At 37.4% G+C, this 17,847-nt stretch overlaps 1 protein-coding gene and 1 long non-coding RNA gene across 2 annotated transcripts in view; one reads left to right on the forward strand and one right to left on the reverse strand.

The window, feature by feature from the left end:
• The window catches only part of FBN2 (fibrillin 2), a 171,695-nt gene extending 170,330 nt beyond the window's left edge, over window positions 1-1,365 (reverse strand). Inside the window, exon 1 of the mRNA XM_026866024.1 lies at window positions 1,199-1,365. Within this exon, the coding sequence (XP_026721825.1) occupies window positions 1,199-1,365 (167 nt within the window). The remainder of the gene's footprint in view (window positions 1-1,198) is intronic.
• A 2,334-nt stretch (window positions 1,366-3,699) lies between these two features.
• Window positions 3,700-16,324, forward strand: LOC113490124. Its single transcript, XR_003400156.1, has 3 exons — window positions 3,700-3,710; window positions 11,909-11,913; window positions 16,145-16,324. It is a non-coding gene; the product is annotated as an uncharacterized LOC113490124 (long non-coding RNA).
• The last annotated feature ends 1,523 nt before the right edge of the window (window positions 16,325-17,847 follow it).

Raw genomic sequence — 17,847 nt, forward strand, 5'->3', positions numbered from 1 at the left:
CTGACAGATGTGGGTATATTGACACGGTTTGGCAAAAAAAAAAAGGGGGAGGGGGAGATCTGCTCAATACTCAGGATATGCAGTGCTTAGGGAATGTTATCTATGTAGAAAGAAATTAGAGAATTAAGTTGAATTTAAGTTGAATTAGATAAAAGCTAGTATTATACACATGCATCTTACAGTCTCTGAATTTTAACATGAGTCTGTTCCTATTCATCCTAGCCTGTCACCATCTCTTTTGCTTATAAGTATGCTCAACTTCAAAATTCAGTTTCAGGAACATATTGACCTTTATGTAGGCAATGAAGGTCTTTGCAGTACTCCAGCCAACAGACATCCGCGGCTAAACTAGAGAAGGAATGGGTGGTAAGCCAATATCTGCCATACTTAAAGATGACTTTTGGGCTGTTGCCTTATGATTCAGGACTATCAACCTGTTCACATCAATTTGTTTTACATGAGTCAGTTTTTCATGCTAATATGTCTTATATCTATGCCGTGGATTTTTTTGTCTAAAATTTTCATATACGCTTGACCTAGCATTTCCTAGCAGTGGTTGACCGTGTCATTAAAAGGCAGATACTGATATCAGTACCACTGTGGAATAAGAGTTACTTCTCAGAATGTTCAGTTCACATTTATCATCTCTTAAAATATTGACTTACTTAAATGTAAACCTGAGTTTTTAAAATGGATTTAGGCTGCCTAACATGCTGTTGATAGGTTTTTCAAATTCATCTGGGCATCTAGCTCAAGTGAAATTAGGGAGAGATGATGGTTTAGGATGGTTCAGGAATCCTTATAAATTGTACCTAAATTGTGACTCTCAGTGCCTCTTAAAGACTTCTGTATCAGGTCTCTTCACATCCAGAATAATCTTTGAGTTGCTATCAATTTATGAGCAAAGGACATCTTTTAGCTCCTGTTAATTGCAGCTTGTTTGAAGGGTGAATGATTTTGCCAGACCATCTGTGAGATTGCCTGTGACAATTTTCTGTTTGTATTTTTGGTGAAGGTTTAAGAGCACAGATTTCTATGCTCGCATTAAACATTTGTTGAGGTGATGGTCCCTCTAGCTAGAGCTGTTTAGCTAGATAAAGTCTCCTACACTCAATTACAGGCAAGCTAGCAAACTTCTTATTGGAGATGCCTTGATTATAGTTAGTGCAGGTTGTAACTGTTGATCTTAAAGTATTACTTGATGAGGAGAGATCTATGAGCTAGTCGTAGGTCGGCAGGAAACCATTCTGACTTCACAGTGTTTCCAGTTGATAACATGATGATGGTTGTTGGCCGTCTGGCATCGGTTACACGTCGTGTGTTGGTGTTCTTGTCAGGAAGCTGACATATTTCTGCAAAAAACATCGTGAAAAGCAAAAACTTCTTGGAAAGCATCGAGAGCTGAGAGACCTTGAACTGCACTCGTTTGCAGTTTCCTTCAGGAGTCCTTTTTGCAGTTTCACACCTTAAAGCTCTACTTGTTTTCCTCTTGCTGTTTCTCTCTATTATAAACATCTTTAAAATGAATCCAAGCACCCCCCAACCCTTGCTTAGCTTGTTTCATAGTTATTTTTTAGGGCCATAAACTGTGCATTTACCCCGATGTGTGTAATACTTAGCCACCAACACGAAGCACATTCTGCCGAAAGTCCCTTTAGTGCTCCCCGTGGGTGGTAACAGCAGGTCACAACATGGTTTTGTCATCTAAGATTGATTGCTTTGAATTAGAGCTATACGGTTGAGCACCTCACCATACATACCATGGCATACTGTGGCAACCAGGAAACGTTTAGTTGTCTTTAAAAACAAAACAAAAAACTAGCAGCTGCTCTTAGCTCCATGTGCGTTTTATCTGGCAGTTCTACTTCAGCAATGAGGAACAGGACCCATGTTCTGTTATCTCTGAAATAAAACCCACTAGCTAAGAGGTCATGAAACCACTCCCTTATTCAAGTCACTGTCCTTATTTGCTGGGCTCTAATAGAGGCTCCATTTACAGATCTATATTCTGATTGATTGATTGATTGATTGATTGGAAGCTTGATGTATTTAGATTTGGAAGGTTAGGAAAAATAAGATCGCATGGGAGGATCTGAATCTTTAAAGGTAAAACGTTGAGAAAATAAGTATTTAATGAAAGAACTATTTAATGAAGACAACTGGGTAGAAGAGTTCAGGAACCTTATGAATATAGGTGAGATTTGGAATTTTTTCAAAACAAGCTGTTAAACCTGACATGAATGAGATGCACCTAACAAAGCCAGGGGGAGAGAAGGAATCCATGCCTGTTTGTGTGAATAATTATCTCAAGAAAAATGCAAATAATAAAAAGGAAAGAACTGATATGAGATAAGCTTAGGGCCTTGGATATCAGGAAGCATGGAGATAACGACATAATTCCCAGAAGTTAAACAGAGCTACATCTTGAAAACAACACCACAAGAAAATCTTAAAGGAAAAAAAAGATCAATGAAAAACAACAAAAGAAGTGAATCAGTTAGGCAGCAAGGGTGGGCTAGAAATTAGGGGAAAAAAAATTATTGTTCAAAGTAAAAATATATATACTTTTAGTGTTTATTTACCTTGAAACTGTAGATATTGAGTGCAGGAACAAAAGTAAATGGTCAGCAGCTACCAGCAGTTTGTAAAGTGATTTCTAAGACTCAGAGACCTGGATGCATTCAAACTGAAAGAGGACTAAGTATCACCTATCTAGAATTTTGAAAGGAACTAGCACACACAACTGTGAAACATTCACTATCAAGGAGTTTTAATTCTGGTCAGATTGCGATATCAATGGTCCATGTAGGTATGCGTACAAATGAAGTACTTATCAGCAAATCTGTCTTCGTTAGGAAGGGGACCATCAGTACTTTTTATGGGTACAAGACACTGATCAGACATCATGTAAAATAATGATTATGTTCTGGTCATTCACGTTAGAAAAAGATGTTAAAATTGAAGTAGCTGCACATAAAAGCCACTAGCATGGTCAAGGGAAGAAAGACACTACTAAATGGTTTGGGTTCTTCAGATAAGAGGATTTCTCTTAAGAATAGTGAAGGAAAATAGTAGAAGGAAAGAAATCCAAAGTGATGATAATTCAAATTAGTGTTACAATTAGAACAGTTTATTCGATAAGACAGGAATACAGCTCTGCATTAGAAAAAGTAGAACCTAAAACTCTTAAGTCCTGTTAGGACAAAACTGGATTTCTTTAGGAAAGATGCCATAGGTTGTGTCTCCCATCTCTTAAAAAGCATTTGAATTCAGTGATCCCCAGAGGTTCCCTCCCATCCTATTCCCTAGCTGTTAGAACAGCTTCTTTCATGGAGGATACCATGCTATATTGACATTATCTCTGATGCAGAAGAATGAATGAGGTCTGCGTTGCTCTAGCTGAAGTTCTACTTCAAGTCTGACCAATTCTGACCAAAATAGTTCAAAATATTCTATATAGTGAATGTTCAAGAAACATGTAAGAGTGCATTTACATGCAGAAAATATTCACTCATAATGCATTGTGCTTCAGAATCCACATTTTTCCCGCGTGGTTGAATTTTTCTTCTCAAGCAAGAGTGGGATTTACTTTTAAGCAAAGACTCTCCTGCTATTTTGGCATTTGGAAACAAAGTAAAAATGTGGGCTATCACTTTGCTAAAGCAAGGTCCAAGTAAACTAGACTTCTTGGATATAAGTAATTTCTTTTAGTCCTAAAAATTATGTCTTTCAGTGGCTATGTTTGTCAATTAAAAATATTCTCTGTTAGTCATTACCCTGAATCATTAAAAGCACTACGAATGACAAGAGAATGTCCAGTTTAAAAACCACGTTTCTTTTTTCTTAATGCTGCTGTCCAAGCTGCTGCCATATTTTTTTCCTTCCACGGCATTAAGAGGAATTGAATCTATTGTAGACTGATCCTGTCCTACAGAGTTTTCTCTTAATGAAAGAGACTGCAGTATTGGGCCCATCTGTTTACTCAAGGCCATAGACAGAAAGCATAATTCACATAACTTGAAACAGATAATTGATATGAAATAATAAACTTGTCTTAAAGGGTTTTTCAGTAGGATAAAGCTTTTTTTCTTGTTTTGGGTTTTTGGTTGGTTGGCTTTTGTTGTTGTTTTGTTTCATGGCTAAGACACTACAGTACAAATTATGTAATTACAAATCTGAACTTTTGCTTCTGTTTGTTTTAGGAGCATGGCCTTATCTTTTCAGTGTTAAGTGACAGACACCAGTTTTAGGACTGTAGTGTATGGTGTAGTTCAGAGCCACAGATCTAAGCACTTGGATCTATACAGGTACAGGATGCAGTTTGCTGGTCCTTCCGTATGGATATACTGGTAGCAAGGGATGTATCTGAGTGCCTGGCCATACCAAGTATAACTGGAAGTGTTCAGGTTTTAGGTATCATGAATAATACTTCCTGCTTCCTCCACAGAAAAAAGGGCTTGGATAATTCTTTCAAGGTGATCGGGTTTTATGATAGATAAAATGTGGTTCAAATGATAAAAATTGCTTGTAAATGACCAGAATAAACTAAAAAAAATCTAGGCATTTAAGAATGTGTAAATATTTTTCTTCTTCTTTTTCCTTTTCTAATTACATCTCAGGTTCCACCTACAAAACTGTCTTGGTCTGTAAAAGCAAGTTTCCTACTTGTTAAACATATGCATGTTTTCAATATTATTTCGGTATACCTTAATTTGACAAGAGGGCAAATGGTCTCACCTGACTTCTTACCACCACTATTTTGGACCATTCCAAGCATAAATATGTTTTTAAATATGGCAGAAGACACTGAAAAATAGGAAAAAAAAATGAAAAATGGTAAATTGTGCAGTTATAAACATGTTGAATAGAATGCCTGTGAGCAGTTTGCTCTTTTCTCTTTTTGTTCCACTTTAATAAAGCAAATTATGAAATACCTGTTGCTTGCCAGTAGACCCTGGGCTCCCACATACTAAATCCTGTGGAAAATGGGACAGAGTGGAACTTGGGTCTGGTAAGAGCTGAGGCATCAGAATGAACTCCTATCTGTATGCTGGTGACTAGTAAACACAGCTCATTTCTTTTAAACTGTTTTTCTTCAGCCAGTCTAACATGTCACCCTCTCTTTCTGACATCTTCCTGTGAATGTTTCATTGTCATGTTAAAATAAATGTAAAAAATGAGGTTTTGGACTTGTCTTCTTGAACCAGTTCTCCATTTCCTCTGTGGGAAAAACAAAAACAAAAACAAAACAAAACAAAAAAAAAACCCAACCAACCAAACAAAAAAAACCCCAACCAAACCAATCTTATAAACTTCTGTTGCTCAGTTCTGTAATTTCTGAATCATCCTTTACTACAACCTCTCTCCCCCCAGAAGTACATATTCAAGCTGTAATATCTACCCAGATGAAAAACCGATTCTGTGGGTGTAGTTTTGCACCTTGCTTATTGCTGCCTCCTACTTTCTGGCCTTACCTTATGTAAACGTGTTTGATATTACTGCTGACAGAAATTTCTCTCACTGCAGAAGCTCTCTTTGACTCTTTACAGTTGTTCCCTCCTCCCCACTGGATCTGATGCATGCTCCCTGTCTTTACCTTTTCAGTCAGGGCCAAATCTTTATTTGGTACCTTTGTCCAGTATCTTCACCACAGGAACATTTAAAAAGTAATTCTGGAAAAGCCTTTGGAAAGTCCTCTGATTAATTCTCTCCCTGTAAAGCATAAAAACTCCAACACAACCTGTATCCTACAAATATAACCTATGCCTCAAGTACAGGAATTCTGCAGGTCTGCAGATGATCAGATGCCATTGATTTAACACTAAAAAGTTTTCCAAATATCTAATAGGAACCCTTTCTTCAGCATTTTTAAACAACGCTTGCCCATTCACTTGCATTTTCCAGCATGTTCTTATGTGCTTCATGTCTGAAGAATATTCTTCTGTCCTTTTTTGTTCTTTCCTGACTAGTGTGTGTCTTTTTTTTCAGGCTTTCCAGGTCTTCATTCATTCTTGTTGCCTTGATTGGGCAGACCTTCTTCAGGTGAGGTGCTCAAAGCTCAAGAGAATTCTCTGAGACTGTGCCCAAACTGACCAGAGAGAAGGCAGTAATTCATTTATCTTACAGCCTAAAATCAATAATGTTTACAGACTACAGGGTGCTTGTATTTTTCAAAACAGTTCAAATGTTATTACTCACTTTAGCTTACAGTATTCTGTAATACTCCAGTTGTCTTCTACAAGAATGACACCTAAACAGTAAAAACACTTGCATTTCAATTTATTGAGCTGTGTATTCTTTTTTTTTTTTAATTATTATTTATTATTATTATATCTTTTTGCCACTTATCTAATTTATTGGATCATTTTGAATTCTAATTCTGTCCTCCAGTGTAGTTACGGTCCCTCCATGTTGGCATTAATCTGTAAACAGACTACATTTTCTACAACCTGGTCTTTAATAAAAACATATTGAAAAGTAAGGAGTCCAGGGCTGTCTGAAACTGATGCATAGTGTTTGCTTCCTACTTGGCAATAAGCTATTGATAACTGCTTTAATACTTTAATATTTCTTTCACCATTTATATATTCACTGTGTAATTTAATCTAGCCTGTGATTTCTTGCATGTTTAGAAGAATGTCATTTGAGACTGTGAGACTGTTTGAAAAGCATTACTAAATTCAAGTAGACAACATCTATTTTTCTTGTTCTATCCATGTACTATGTTATCTGCCCATTGCTTGCTTTTGACAAGTCACTTTTGGTTGGTTTTGATGTTCTTCTTTTCACATGGAAACTTTAATTATTTATTTTTCAGTATTATTTTAGGCCAGGGAAATTAGTATTAATTAATTAGTTGGCCTAACTTCTTTTTTCCTCTCTTTAAATATATTCACTGATTTGATATATGTCCATAATTTGGTAAAGAACAAATAAAAACTAATAAGCAAAAAGAGGAATCTGGTTTATTCCAACTCTTGGTTTATTGTCAATTAAAAAAAAAAAAAAAAGTTATGACCTCTTCCATATCTGTGTTTGTCTGTAAAATTTCAATGCATATTAAGTGTGGGTGTGTATGCTGACTTTCTGGACTTTCAGCACACACTGACAATGCAAAAGTACAACCAGCACTTGGGTCAGAAGATTTATGATGTCTAAAAGCAAGAAGGCCAGAAGTAAAGAATGTGCTTGTTAAGGAAGAAACTGATAAAGAAGGGACTCCTTGGAAATACAAAAGCAGGAACTTACCTACTGGCTGTGTATGGGTAGCAATGTTTGTGGAAAGTACCAAGGGGAGTTATTTTTTTGAAATAAGCATGTGCAAGAGTAACAAGTATATAAAGACTCGCTGCTATTTTTAACATGCACAAGAATATATAAGGACTTGCTTTCTAATAAAGTTTGGAGCATGACTGTTAACCATATTGGTGTGTGTCTTGATTCTGGCCTCGTCCTGCAAAAAGGGGTTCCTGCTACAATAAGGGATAGTACAACCATTTGATAAGGAATTCTGATTCATATTTATGACTAATTCACTTATAGTTTCTCTACATGAGGATCTCAGATATTGTCCCTCACTATAAAGTCCCTTACATATACAACACATAGATCAGTCATCCCAATCATCCCACAGAGTTGCAGGTTTATAATTTATAAAATTCAAAATTATTTTCACAGTGGTTTCAAAGTAGTGCTTTCACTGCAGATAAAAAAATGTAAGCGTACTTTAACTGAGGTGTCTTGAAAAGAAGAAATGAAAGCATTAAGTGGGGCTTATAAAAACAGGAAGATACTTATGACAGAAGACAACCATTTGAAAAAAGCAAAAAAGCCATCAGAGTACTGAAACATATAGTAAAAGAACTGTTCCATGCAATAATATAACAAAAAATACTTCAGTGCTACACAGATTCAGCTATAAAAGGATAATCTAGTTTCGAATGCCTGATTCTTGGGAAGATTAGCCATAACTTTAAGATGACAGCTACTTTACCTTTATGATACACATGAAAATATAAACAAGGAAGACTATCTTAGCACATCCTTCTAGGACTGATTTGACTATTTTGCCTGTAAAACCTCATATTATTTGGGGATTATTTTTTTTAGCATGGTAGAGATAGGGTGGACCACTCTGTACTGTTTTTTATTAAGTGAGAAAAAACAGAAGTGAAATGTTCCTAATTAAACATCTCAGCTACTGGAAATAAAATCCTACTTTAAGTTCCAAAATTTATCATCAGAGGGAAGGAGCCAAAGGAGGAAAACAAAAATTAAGCACTCTTCTTTTTTTCTAGATGCAGAAAAGATAACTGGATTTTATGTGCAAGAGTTGGCAAGGGAAATAAAATCTGTATAGACGTATTAAGTGAAACAGGAGGTTAAAGCCATCCCTTCCTAGAGCTCAGACACCTCAGTGTCAGTTTTAAGATGAGTCAAGTTAAATAAAATATAAAGCGCAACAGAGATTCTTGGATGTTCCATTTTGTCTATGATAAAAAGCATATAGCTACTGCGGTACTTCCCAGATTTCAGGAAAACCTTTATAGTTACAATTATTTTGATTTGTCTTTACTCTAGAGAGTCCCCTGAGGAATCTGTAGGTGGGCTCAGTCATTCAAGGAAGTTTCAAGGGGCATTAAATCCTGGAGTCTGTGGTTTTAATTATTTAAATACATTAATAATTTTACAGCTGTGTGATTTAAAGTAGTTGTTCCTTTATAGGTTCTTTTAAACATTATTTTCTGACTCAGCTTCTCTTTAACAACATGTTTAAAAAGAGAGGATTCGAGTATCCTAAATCCCATTGAGATGATGTGTTCAAATATACATTCCTCTAACTAAATATAACTAGTATTTCTTATGCAGTATGTTAACAACATCTCCACAGTTACATTGTTCACTGAGGCAGTTTTCTTTGTCTAAACCAGTGGTGAAATTCTAGGAGTTGCTGCTACAAGCCCTTGAGCATTGCACCACAATTAGGAATCTGAAAAACTAGAGATCATATTTAACATGATCTGTTCTACATGTCAGTGCTTCTGCATGCCCACATGAAGACAGAGTTTTAACTAAAGTCAACAAGGATGATCTGGGAGAGTGTTTCAGATTTGCAGTCGAGTTTCAGTTCACCCGAATTCCACCATTCATGTAAATGGTGCAATTTCGTACTGACTGCTATTCTGGCTGTATCACTGCTTAAAGCCCATATTCTCTCTTTTAATTAAATATAACTTCATCTGTGGAATCTCAAAAGTAAAGCAATCTTGACAGTAGTCCCAAGAATCTCTTATAAGCTCCAAACTAAGCAGTAGCATTATCTAAATAAAAATAATTCTTAACAAGGAATTAATAAGCAAGAATTTTTTGTTGTGGTTGCTTTGTGTTCTTCCTTTCTGATGGACATGAGATCATTGTTTCTGCATACTAGAACCAAACTTTATTTTTACCAAATTAAAATGGATTTATGGATTATAAGTACAGGCAGACTTTGTCTCGTTTCATGCTGTAAGACACGTGCAAATGTTAACTTGCTAAATTACTATCATGGCAGTTTATTTATGTAGGCACATAACTATGAAAGGCAAAGCTGGTAATATTCGCTCAAGTCCATTGAAACAGATGAGTGCCAAATTTAAGTAAGGTTCAAATCAGCATAATCTTAATATGCAAAGCTCTGATGATTGTTCAGGAGATTGTAAAAATGTCCATGTCCAAAATGCATAAAGAAACAAATATCAATTATATATTCTATTATAAAATCTAATATATAATATTATCACATATATATCATCATTATGGAATACTTCAGAAATCTGTGATGGCACTACATGTACTAAGATCAATTCAAATCTTAGTTGATACAAAAATGTATCAACTTACTTCATCAGCATTCTGCCTGTATATTGTCATTATGGCATGTCACATACAGCATTCCCTTTGTATAGACTAATGGAAGGAAACAAAATAGGTCATACACCAATGCCAATTCCATAAGAATACTGTCACTCAGCAGAAATGTTTGTAATGTGGCTTTCCAAAAAGAGGGATTTTTCTCAGTATACTGATGGTTTCAAATCCAGCTGTAGTGCCTCAAAATATAGGTACACAATTTGGTATATAGACTGCTACACACAGCCTCTTAAAGCAGATGTCTAAAGATGCAAGGGCTTGAAAATACTATGAAACTATCTGCTTTTATTTTAATTTTTTTTTTTAGAAATTTAGTCTTTTTAAATATTAGACCCTAAGGTACAATCAGTCCTGATGTTTTTATGAGCTAAACCAAATCTCAGTTTGCAGTCACATGAATCACAAAGTATTAGGGGGAAAAGCCATGCTAATTCTATACAGATGTGCTGTTGCATTCCTGTAAATTTTCAGACTGTAAAGGAAATGCTAGTTACACCTCTTTTCCCTTCAGCCTACGGTAGAAAGTTTCACAGATCGCATATGTGTTTTGCATTCAGAGAAAAATAGTCATAGATTTCTTTGACCAGATACTGTTTTAACTTGCTGTTGACATTTTAAAATCAAGAAACTGTGTTTGCTAATTCAATGAATATCTATGAAATATATTTACCTTTTTAACAATCTAAAAAACCTAGCCTTTGGGGCTCTGATATTTTTTCAACTTGCACACATAAAAGTATGGAAAGCTTTATTCTCTTAGATGTTCTCCTATGCTTAGGAAGAAAGCATATTTATATTTTTATATATGTGCAAATACACAAATGTGATTTTATATATGTAAAATGCAAATATTTTTTTAGATGGACTTGATATCGATTTCCCAGTTAGAGCTAAGAAAACCAAACAAAGAAAATGGGATAATACCTGTTTCTTCAGAGCAAGAGCAAAGATTTGTGAGACTGCCGTGATAGAGATTTTCAGACCAACAGCTAAAACCAAGCCACGTTCTCTGGCGATTTCCATTGGGCATGGACCTTAAAGAGACTTTCAGTAGTGGAAGATATATGTGAATGTGACAGTAGAAAACATCCAATATCCATCTTCCAGGCCTGAGAAAATTTATAAACCCAGCCAGACATGGGAATGACTAGGATAATAGAAGGCAGAATATGATGGTTTAGGTGAACCTGTTACAAACTTTTCAAACTGAAAAGTCAACTTTGCACATCACAGTCCAGTTTTAAAAGAAGGCATATTTCAACATAGTTGCTTTGTTCAAAACATTCATCCTTCTATGCCATGTGCTGGATCTCGACAGTGATGTCTGTGCTTCAACAACTGGTACAATTCCCGTTTGTAAGCATATGTTTTGCTGATTAGGGATACCAATTAAACTCAGACACCAGAGTGAAAAGAGCAGGCGTATTTTACTTAAAATAACTAATGTAACTGAATCATGCAGAAAACATATAGTAAGAAAATATAGAACAGTGCACTCAAACAAATAGGAAAATACCATGTAATGCATCAAAACATTACTACCCGAGAAAGAGAATAGTGATTAAGAAAGATACATCACCACTTGCATACTTTACCATCATCCAGACCTGCAGTGGCTGGTCAGCCCTGGTTACAGCGAGGATTTGGAGAACCTTTCCCTGCAAGTGGGAAATCCTATGGGGTGCGTCCACCCATAGGGGAGACTTCCAAAGTTGCTGTGAGCAGGTCCAGCCTCATATACCTAAAAATTAGCTAGCCAGAATAGCTGGCAGCTTTGTTTTAAGCGGAAATATCTGGTTCTATTCTCACGTTAGATTCTCCAAGTGCCTGGCCAGGGCTCAGGGAAGAAACTAAGGTAGTTTCCCAGCTTATCTAATTGATTTATGGGCAAGGTCTCACGCCAGGTCACAGGGCCAGACAGCTGTCTCTGCGACCCTATTATCTTGCCTATACACAAGGAAAGATAAGGATATATATAGGTGTATATTTAGAAGAGATGGAGTCTCAGTTCAGTATCTGAAAAAGTCTAGGCAGCTCTTTTGGTCACCTCTGTCATCCTAATTCAAATAAAACTGAAGAGGAAATTTGGCTAAAGTTCTCAATAAATGATCATGACATGATCTGAAATATCTTTTATGTAGGTCAAAACAAATCAACTCAAACTCTTTTAGGCCTATGAGTAACAGGCTGAATAGTAATATTTGTGTAGAAAATATCTTTGTATTAATCCAGAGAGTAGCACTGAAAATGTTGACTATAAAAGACAAAAGATGCTAATGACCTCTTAAAGAAAGACCTTTGCAGTAGCAGAACAAGACACAACAGTATTGTAAGCTCTATTTCCCATAACAAGTGATAATAGTGATAGGAGAGACAGAAGAAGAAAAAGTCAGAATACCTAAGTGAGCAAATGGAAGAGATGCAGCAAGATCAGTTACCACCACCAGGAATCCAGCGACATCCCATTGTTTTGGTCTTGGTGCAGGTGTTAAGGTTACTCCAAGCTCCAAGCTCTGCCAAGAGAGAGATCATTTCGAAATCCCAGCTCCGAGCCCCGAGAGAGAAGACTATGCAGTCCTTTTATTGTCTCAGTCCCCACAATTCCTCCAAAGACTCCACCAATTTTCACATTGTCGTATGTTCCACCCCATGCTCTTCCATGTGCATATGCCCAGGTGTTCATGGTGGTTTTCACCTGCCTCCTGTGCAAGTGCAGCTTGACAGGCACTGCCAAGGATGTCGTTTTTCTGGCTTCAGGCAGACTTGGTGGTTTCTTTGGAAACAGTTCATCTCCTTCAGAGTGTACTCCTCCATGGGGACAGAATGTTGTGGCCAGGTAGTGGTAGTGGTGCAGCAGCAATGTCAAGACAAGCACAGTCTGTCTTTTACACCACCCTGAGGTTCGACATTGCTGTCCTCGTGGTGGCACAAAAGACAGTTATATAAAGAGAGAGAGAAAGGATAGAAATAGCACGCAACATGATAACTAATAATATTTTTAACAGATATATAAATTTTCCATTAATAAACATGTGACTAATAATATCTTTAACAAATACGAATATCTTCAGTTAACAAGCATTTATCTAACAACATCTCTAACAAATATGACATGCTCAAAATTAGCTAACTCTACAAAGTCAAAACTTTTTATAAGGCTATATAGTAAATTGGAATCACCACTAACATGTGATCCATTATTTTTCTGTCGTTCTGGCAATGTACCACTGAGTGTTTGCAGCCCCGGAAGTCCAAATGTTCTGCTGCCCCGGTTTGCTGAAGTTGGGGTCAGCATATGCAGCAGGGAAGCCGGTTTCCATGCCCCCTTATCCTAAAGCACATGTGTCATCTGGGCCTAGAAACTTCTATCCCAGATTTAAACAAAGTTAAATGAATAAAAACACTAAAAATAACAAATAAAACACTGTTACAAAACAATTATTAACACTAATAATGGTTAACAACATTTTAACCAAATATATAATATAGGTAACAGTAACAATAACCATGTCAATTAATAATATTTTAACAAAACACATTTAACCATAATGTGTCTGAGGTTGGGCCTAAGGATGTGCTCCTGGTCCTTGGGAACTGATGGAAGAAGGAAGAAGTCTACATGAATAAGTACAGTTGCAAGACAGTTTACATGGACACTGACAATATGAACACATACATAACACAAGAGAAAATATAGCAAGGCTTAACAGAGCAACGTCCACAAATTTAAGTATCAAAAGGGGATAAATTCTGGTTGTTATCATCAGTTATGGAGCTGAAGATGGTGGTCCCGCTCGCTGGAGCTGGGGTCTGCCTACACAGCAGGAAAATGTATTTCCACTCCCTGGCCCAGAGGGCATGTATAGTTTAGGCCTTGGTATTTCCATCTCGCCCTCATGGGCTCAGTAATGACCTTTTAAAGTCCAGGCCCCATTAGCAAAAGGACCTTCCTCTGATTTGATGTCTATTGTTTGCTCATAATATTGGCAACAGAATGACCTAAACCCACAAATTCGCTTTACTCCCATTCTTGGTTAATACTTTGGAAGCCGGAGCTTCCCTTGGGAGAGGAGAATGGTCACCCAAAGCAATTTTACAATGATAGACAATACATCCTAAAAACATTAATAAGACAATGAACATCAACACTATATAGAAATTTAAATTCACATAAGGATCCCTCGTCGTGACTCAGGATATCTGTCTCCAGGGGGGTTTACCTGCAAGAAAAAGGAAAGAAAAGCTTCTCGGTTCATTTTGAGAACCGGAGGTGGGTTATAAATAGAAAGATGAGATAATCTACCTTGTAATAATTTTGTGCTCCTTTCCATGAGCATCTTTGGCTTTCCAGGTGTACTTGTTTATTAGGGTATCCAGTACCAATGGTGCTGCTCCCACTGTGGAGAGTTTGACTAAGACAGGTTGTCCTGCAAAAGGAGATGGATTTCTGGGGTGGTCAAGGCCATGTGGGACTGGCATGATTGTTGGAGCCTTTGGACAGAATGCTGTGATCTTTGGGCATCCATTTATTGGCACATTTAACCACACTTACCCTTTCTGTAGAGGCCATAAATCTAAAGCCTTCTGAATGGTTTCTTTAGCTAATTCAAAATCAGCTTGCTGTTCATTTTCCCATTCAAATTCATATTTTTTCCTTGTCACCTTATACCAAGGGGTTAAAATTTATCCCAAATGGGGAATATGCTGCCTCCAGAAGCCAAATAGCCTTCTTTTTGTCTTGTGGTACGGCAAAATGTAAAAAATTTTTCGTTTGTTGGGCTTTAGGCAGCATTTCTTAATGCCCACAGTGCCACTGAATTCCTAGAAACCACTGTCTGAGATGGTCCTTGGATTTTTATTTTTTTTCCCCCTTTTTTTTTTTTTTTTTTTTTTTTTTCCCCCAGGGTTAATTTCCCAACCCTTCTGTTTCATGTGATTTACCACTAATTCAAGGACTTGTTGTACCTCCTCCTCATCATTTCCTTGGATCAAAATATCATCTATACAGTGGCTTAATTGTGTGTGAGGAGGCAGCTGTATTTCATCTAAATGTTCAGCTACAATTCTATGACAGATAGTGGGGCTATGCAACCACCCCTGTGGTAATCTAGTAAAGGTGTATTGCCTGCCCTGCCCTGTGAAGGCAAATTGATCCCAATGTTATTCTGCAATTGGGATAGTGAAAAATACATTAGCCAAATCTATTACAGTGTACCCAGTTCCTGGATGTTTCTGAACTTTTTCTATTAAAGTGACAGTGTCTGGCACGGCTGCTGCAAGCAGTGGAATATGTTTGTTTAGTTCTCTGAAATCCACTGTCATTCTTCAGGATCCATCACATTTCTTGACAGGCCATATGAGATTGTCCCATGGTGTTGTGGTCAGCTTTAAAGCTCCTACATCTAATAAATCTCTAATTGTCTGTGATATCTCTTCATGTTCTCCCAGAATTCTGTACTGCCTCATTGTGACTAATTTAGTTGCAGCTGGGATCTGCACAGGAGGCACTTTTACTTTGCCGGCTATAACAGGTCTGGCACTAATACAGGGTTTAACTCCAAATTGATACTGACCATCAGAAGGATTTAAAGTCAGTCTTTTTAGAATCTCTATACCTTTTATATATCCAGGAACAGGGACAATCATGACTGAATATAATAATTTTGGGAGGTTTCTGATTTTCATTTCTATTTGTGTTTGTACAGCTTTAATTTATTTTCCTCCTAAACCTTTAATAATTACAAGTTGTCTTTTAAATTTCTTGGGATTCTAATATATTAAGAAGGCCTCTGCTCCAGTGTCAATCAGGGTATTTATAGTTTGTGGGGACTGCTTGTTCAAAAAAAAAAAAAAAATTAAGCTCTACATGTGGTCGTCAGTCCTTCTGCACCTACTGCCCTGGAGCTTGGCCATTAATTCATTTGTACTGATCATAATATTGATTCACTTCCCTTGCCTCGTACAAAGGGTACAAGTCAGAAAATGATGCCTAATCATCTTTCAACCCTGGAAGCGGTGATCCACTTACTGGGGGGAGGGGGGAGTGTGTCTGCCTTCCATGGACAGATGCAGGGTCCTGTTGAGGTTTGAGAAGGAGTGCCATAGGCTGAGTTGTCCCTGGATTCTCAGTTTTAGAACTCTGCACTCTCTTGCTAGGTTGATTCAGCCCTCTCTGTATATATATTCACCACAGCTCATTAGTTGGAACACTATCAATTTTTTTTTTCACAAGATATGCCATCTTTTAGCAAAGCCATAAATATTTCCTTACAAGAAATCCTTTTTTCACTGTCTTTAGGGCTGTCTCAAGTATCTCAATTCCCTGCACTCTTTCGGGGGTCCCGCTCCCCAAGGTCACCCAGCTGCTGTATTTTTCTATTGCATCACAAAGAGGATTTCCTATCTCAGTAATCAAAAGTCATGATAATATTTTTACAGTAGTACCGCATCTCACACAAACTCTTAAACAGATCGATCTTATATTACCACACAAGGAGCTCCCTTGCACCATTTACACAAACAACACAGAATTACACTTATAACCACAAGTACCACTAGGAAAATTATGACAAATGACAAATCTAAATTTAACATCATACATACAAGTTCCAAGTCTCAGAGTCAATATTAGTGCCAATGGTCAAAGTACACGGTGAATCCAGCCCTCTCCTTTTCCTATACTTATATTGTGCTACTCGCACTGCGGCTTTCTCTACTACTGTCTGATAAGCATCCATCTTATCAGCAAGCAATTTATTCTAGCATAACATCACTATTTGACTCTGTAAATCACGTGTCTGTCACTCCATCAGGGAGTGCTCTAACAACAGCCTCTCTTTACTCTGGTGTTGTTTTCTATATGCACTTAACAAAATCAATCCTCATTTACTTGAATATGTAGTCTCTTTTCCAATAGGTATCCTTTTCATACAGTTTAGAACATCTAATGGTTTGGCTTCTTTCAGCCAGCTCCCCCATTGTTTGCACGGTCCTCAGACCTGAGCCCACTCCTGGGCCTGAGAACTAAAGGGAGGATTTTTCCAGATTTGACAAATTACCTTTGAACTTAAATAATGGCAATTTTTGTCAGATCCCAATTCTGACACCAGTTTATGTTTTGCTGATTAGGGATACCAGTTAAAGTCAGACACCAGAGTAAGAAAAGCAGGCGTATTCTACTAGTGATAACCAAATAATGTAACAGAGTAATACAGAAAACATGCAGTAAGAAAAGACAGATTAATGCACCCAAAGCAACAAGGAAGAAAATACAGGGTAATGCATCAAATCATTACTACACGAGAGAGAGAGTAGTGATGAAGAAAGATCCATCACCCCTTGCACACGTTCCCATCACCCAGACCCGCAGTGGCTGGGCAGCCCCGGTTACAGCGAGGGTTTGCAGAGCCTGTCCCGGCAAGGGGGAAATCCTACGGGGTGCATCCACCATGGGTGAGGCTTCCAAAGTCCTTGTGAGCGGGCCCAGCCTTATATACCAGAGATCGACAAGACAGAATAGCTGGAACTTTTGTTTTGAGAGGAAAATTTCTGGTTTCATTCTCCCGTTGGATTCCATCCGAAGCCTGGCCAGGGCTTGGGGGGAAAACCAAGGGAGTTTCTAACAAGGCCAGGTACTTGGGTTCTCAGTCTTGAACAAGGCTGAACAAGGGAAGCTGGATACATTCTCTCCTCACTACTGATTATATTTTGTCTAAGCTGCATCTCTCACTAGCGAGCTTACATACTTTGTTAATGATTCCAGACTAAGTTAGCAGTTTCGGCTTGGGGCCTGTTGTTCAGACTTCAGTATTTCAATGCTTTAGCACTTTTTACATCAGCATAAGTGGGTTGTTATAACTTAGTACAATACATACTAGCACAATGGTTATCAGTTATAAAATAGACAGGATTCATCTATAGCTGGCTTGGGCTGGT

The sequence above is a fragment of the Athene cunicularia genome (genome assembly GCF_003259725.1).
Source record: "Athene cunicularia isolate RWA chromosome Z unlocalized genomic scaffold, athCun1 chrZ_part2, whole genome shotgun sequence".
NCBI classification, from domain to species: Eukaryota; Metazoa; Chordata; class Aves; order Strigiformes; family Strigidae; genus Athene; species Athene cunicularia.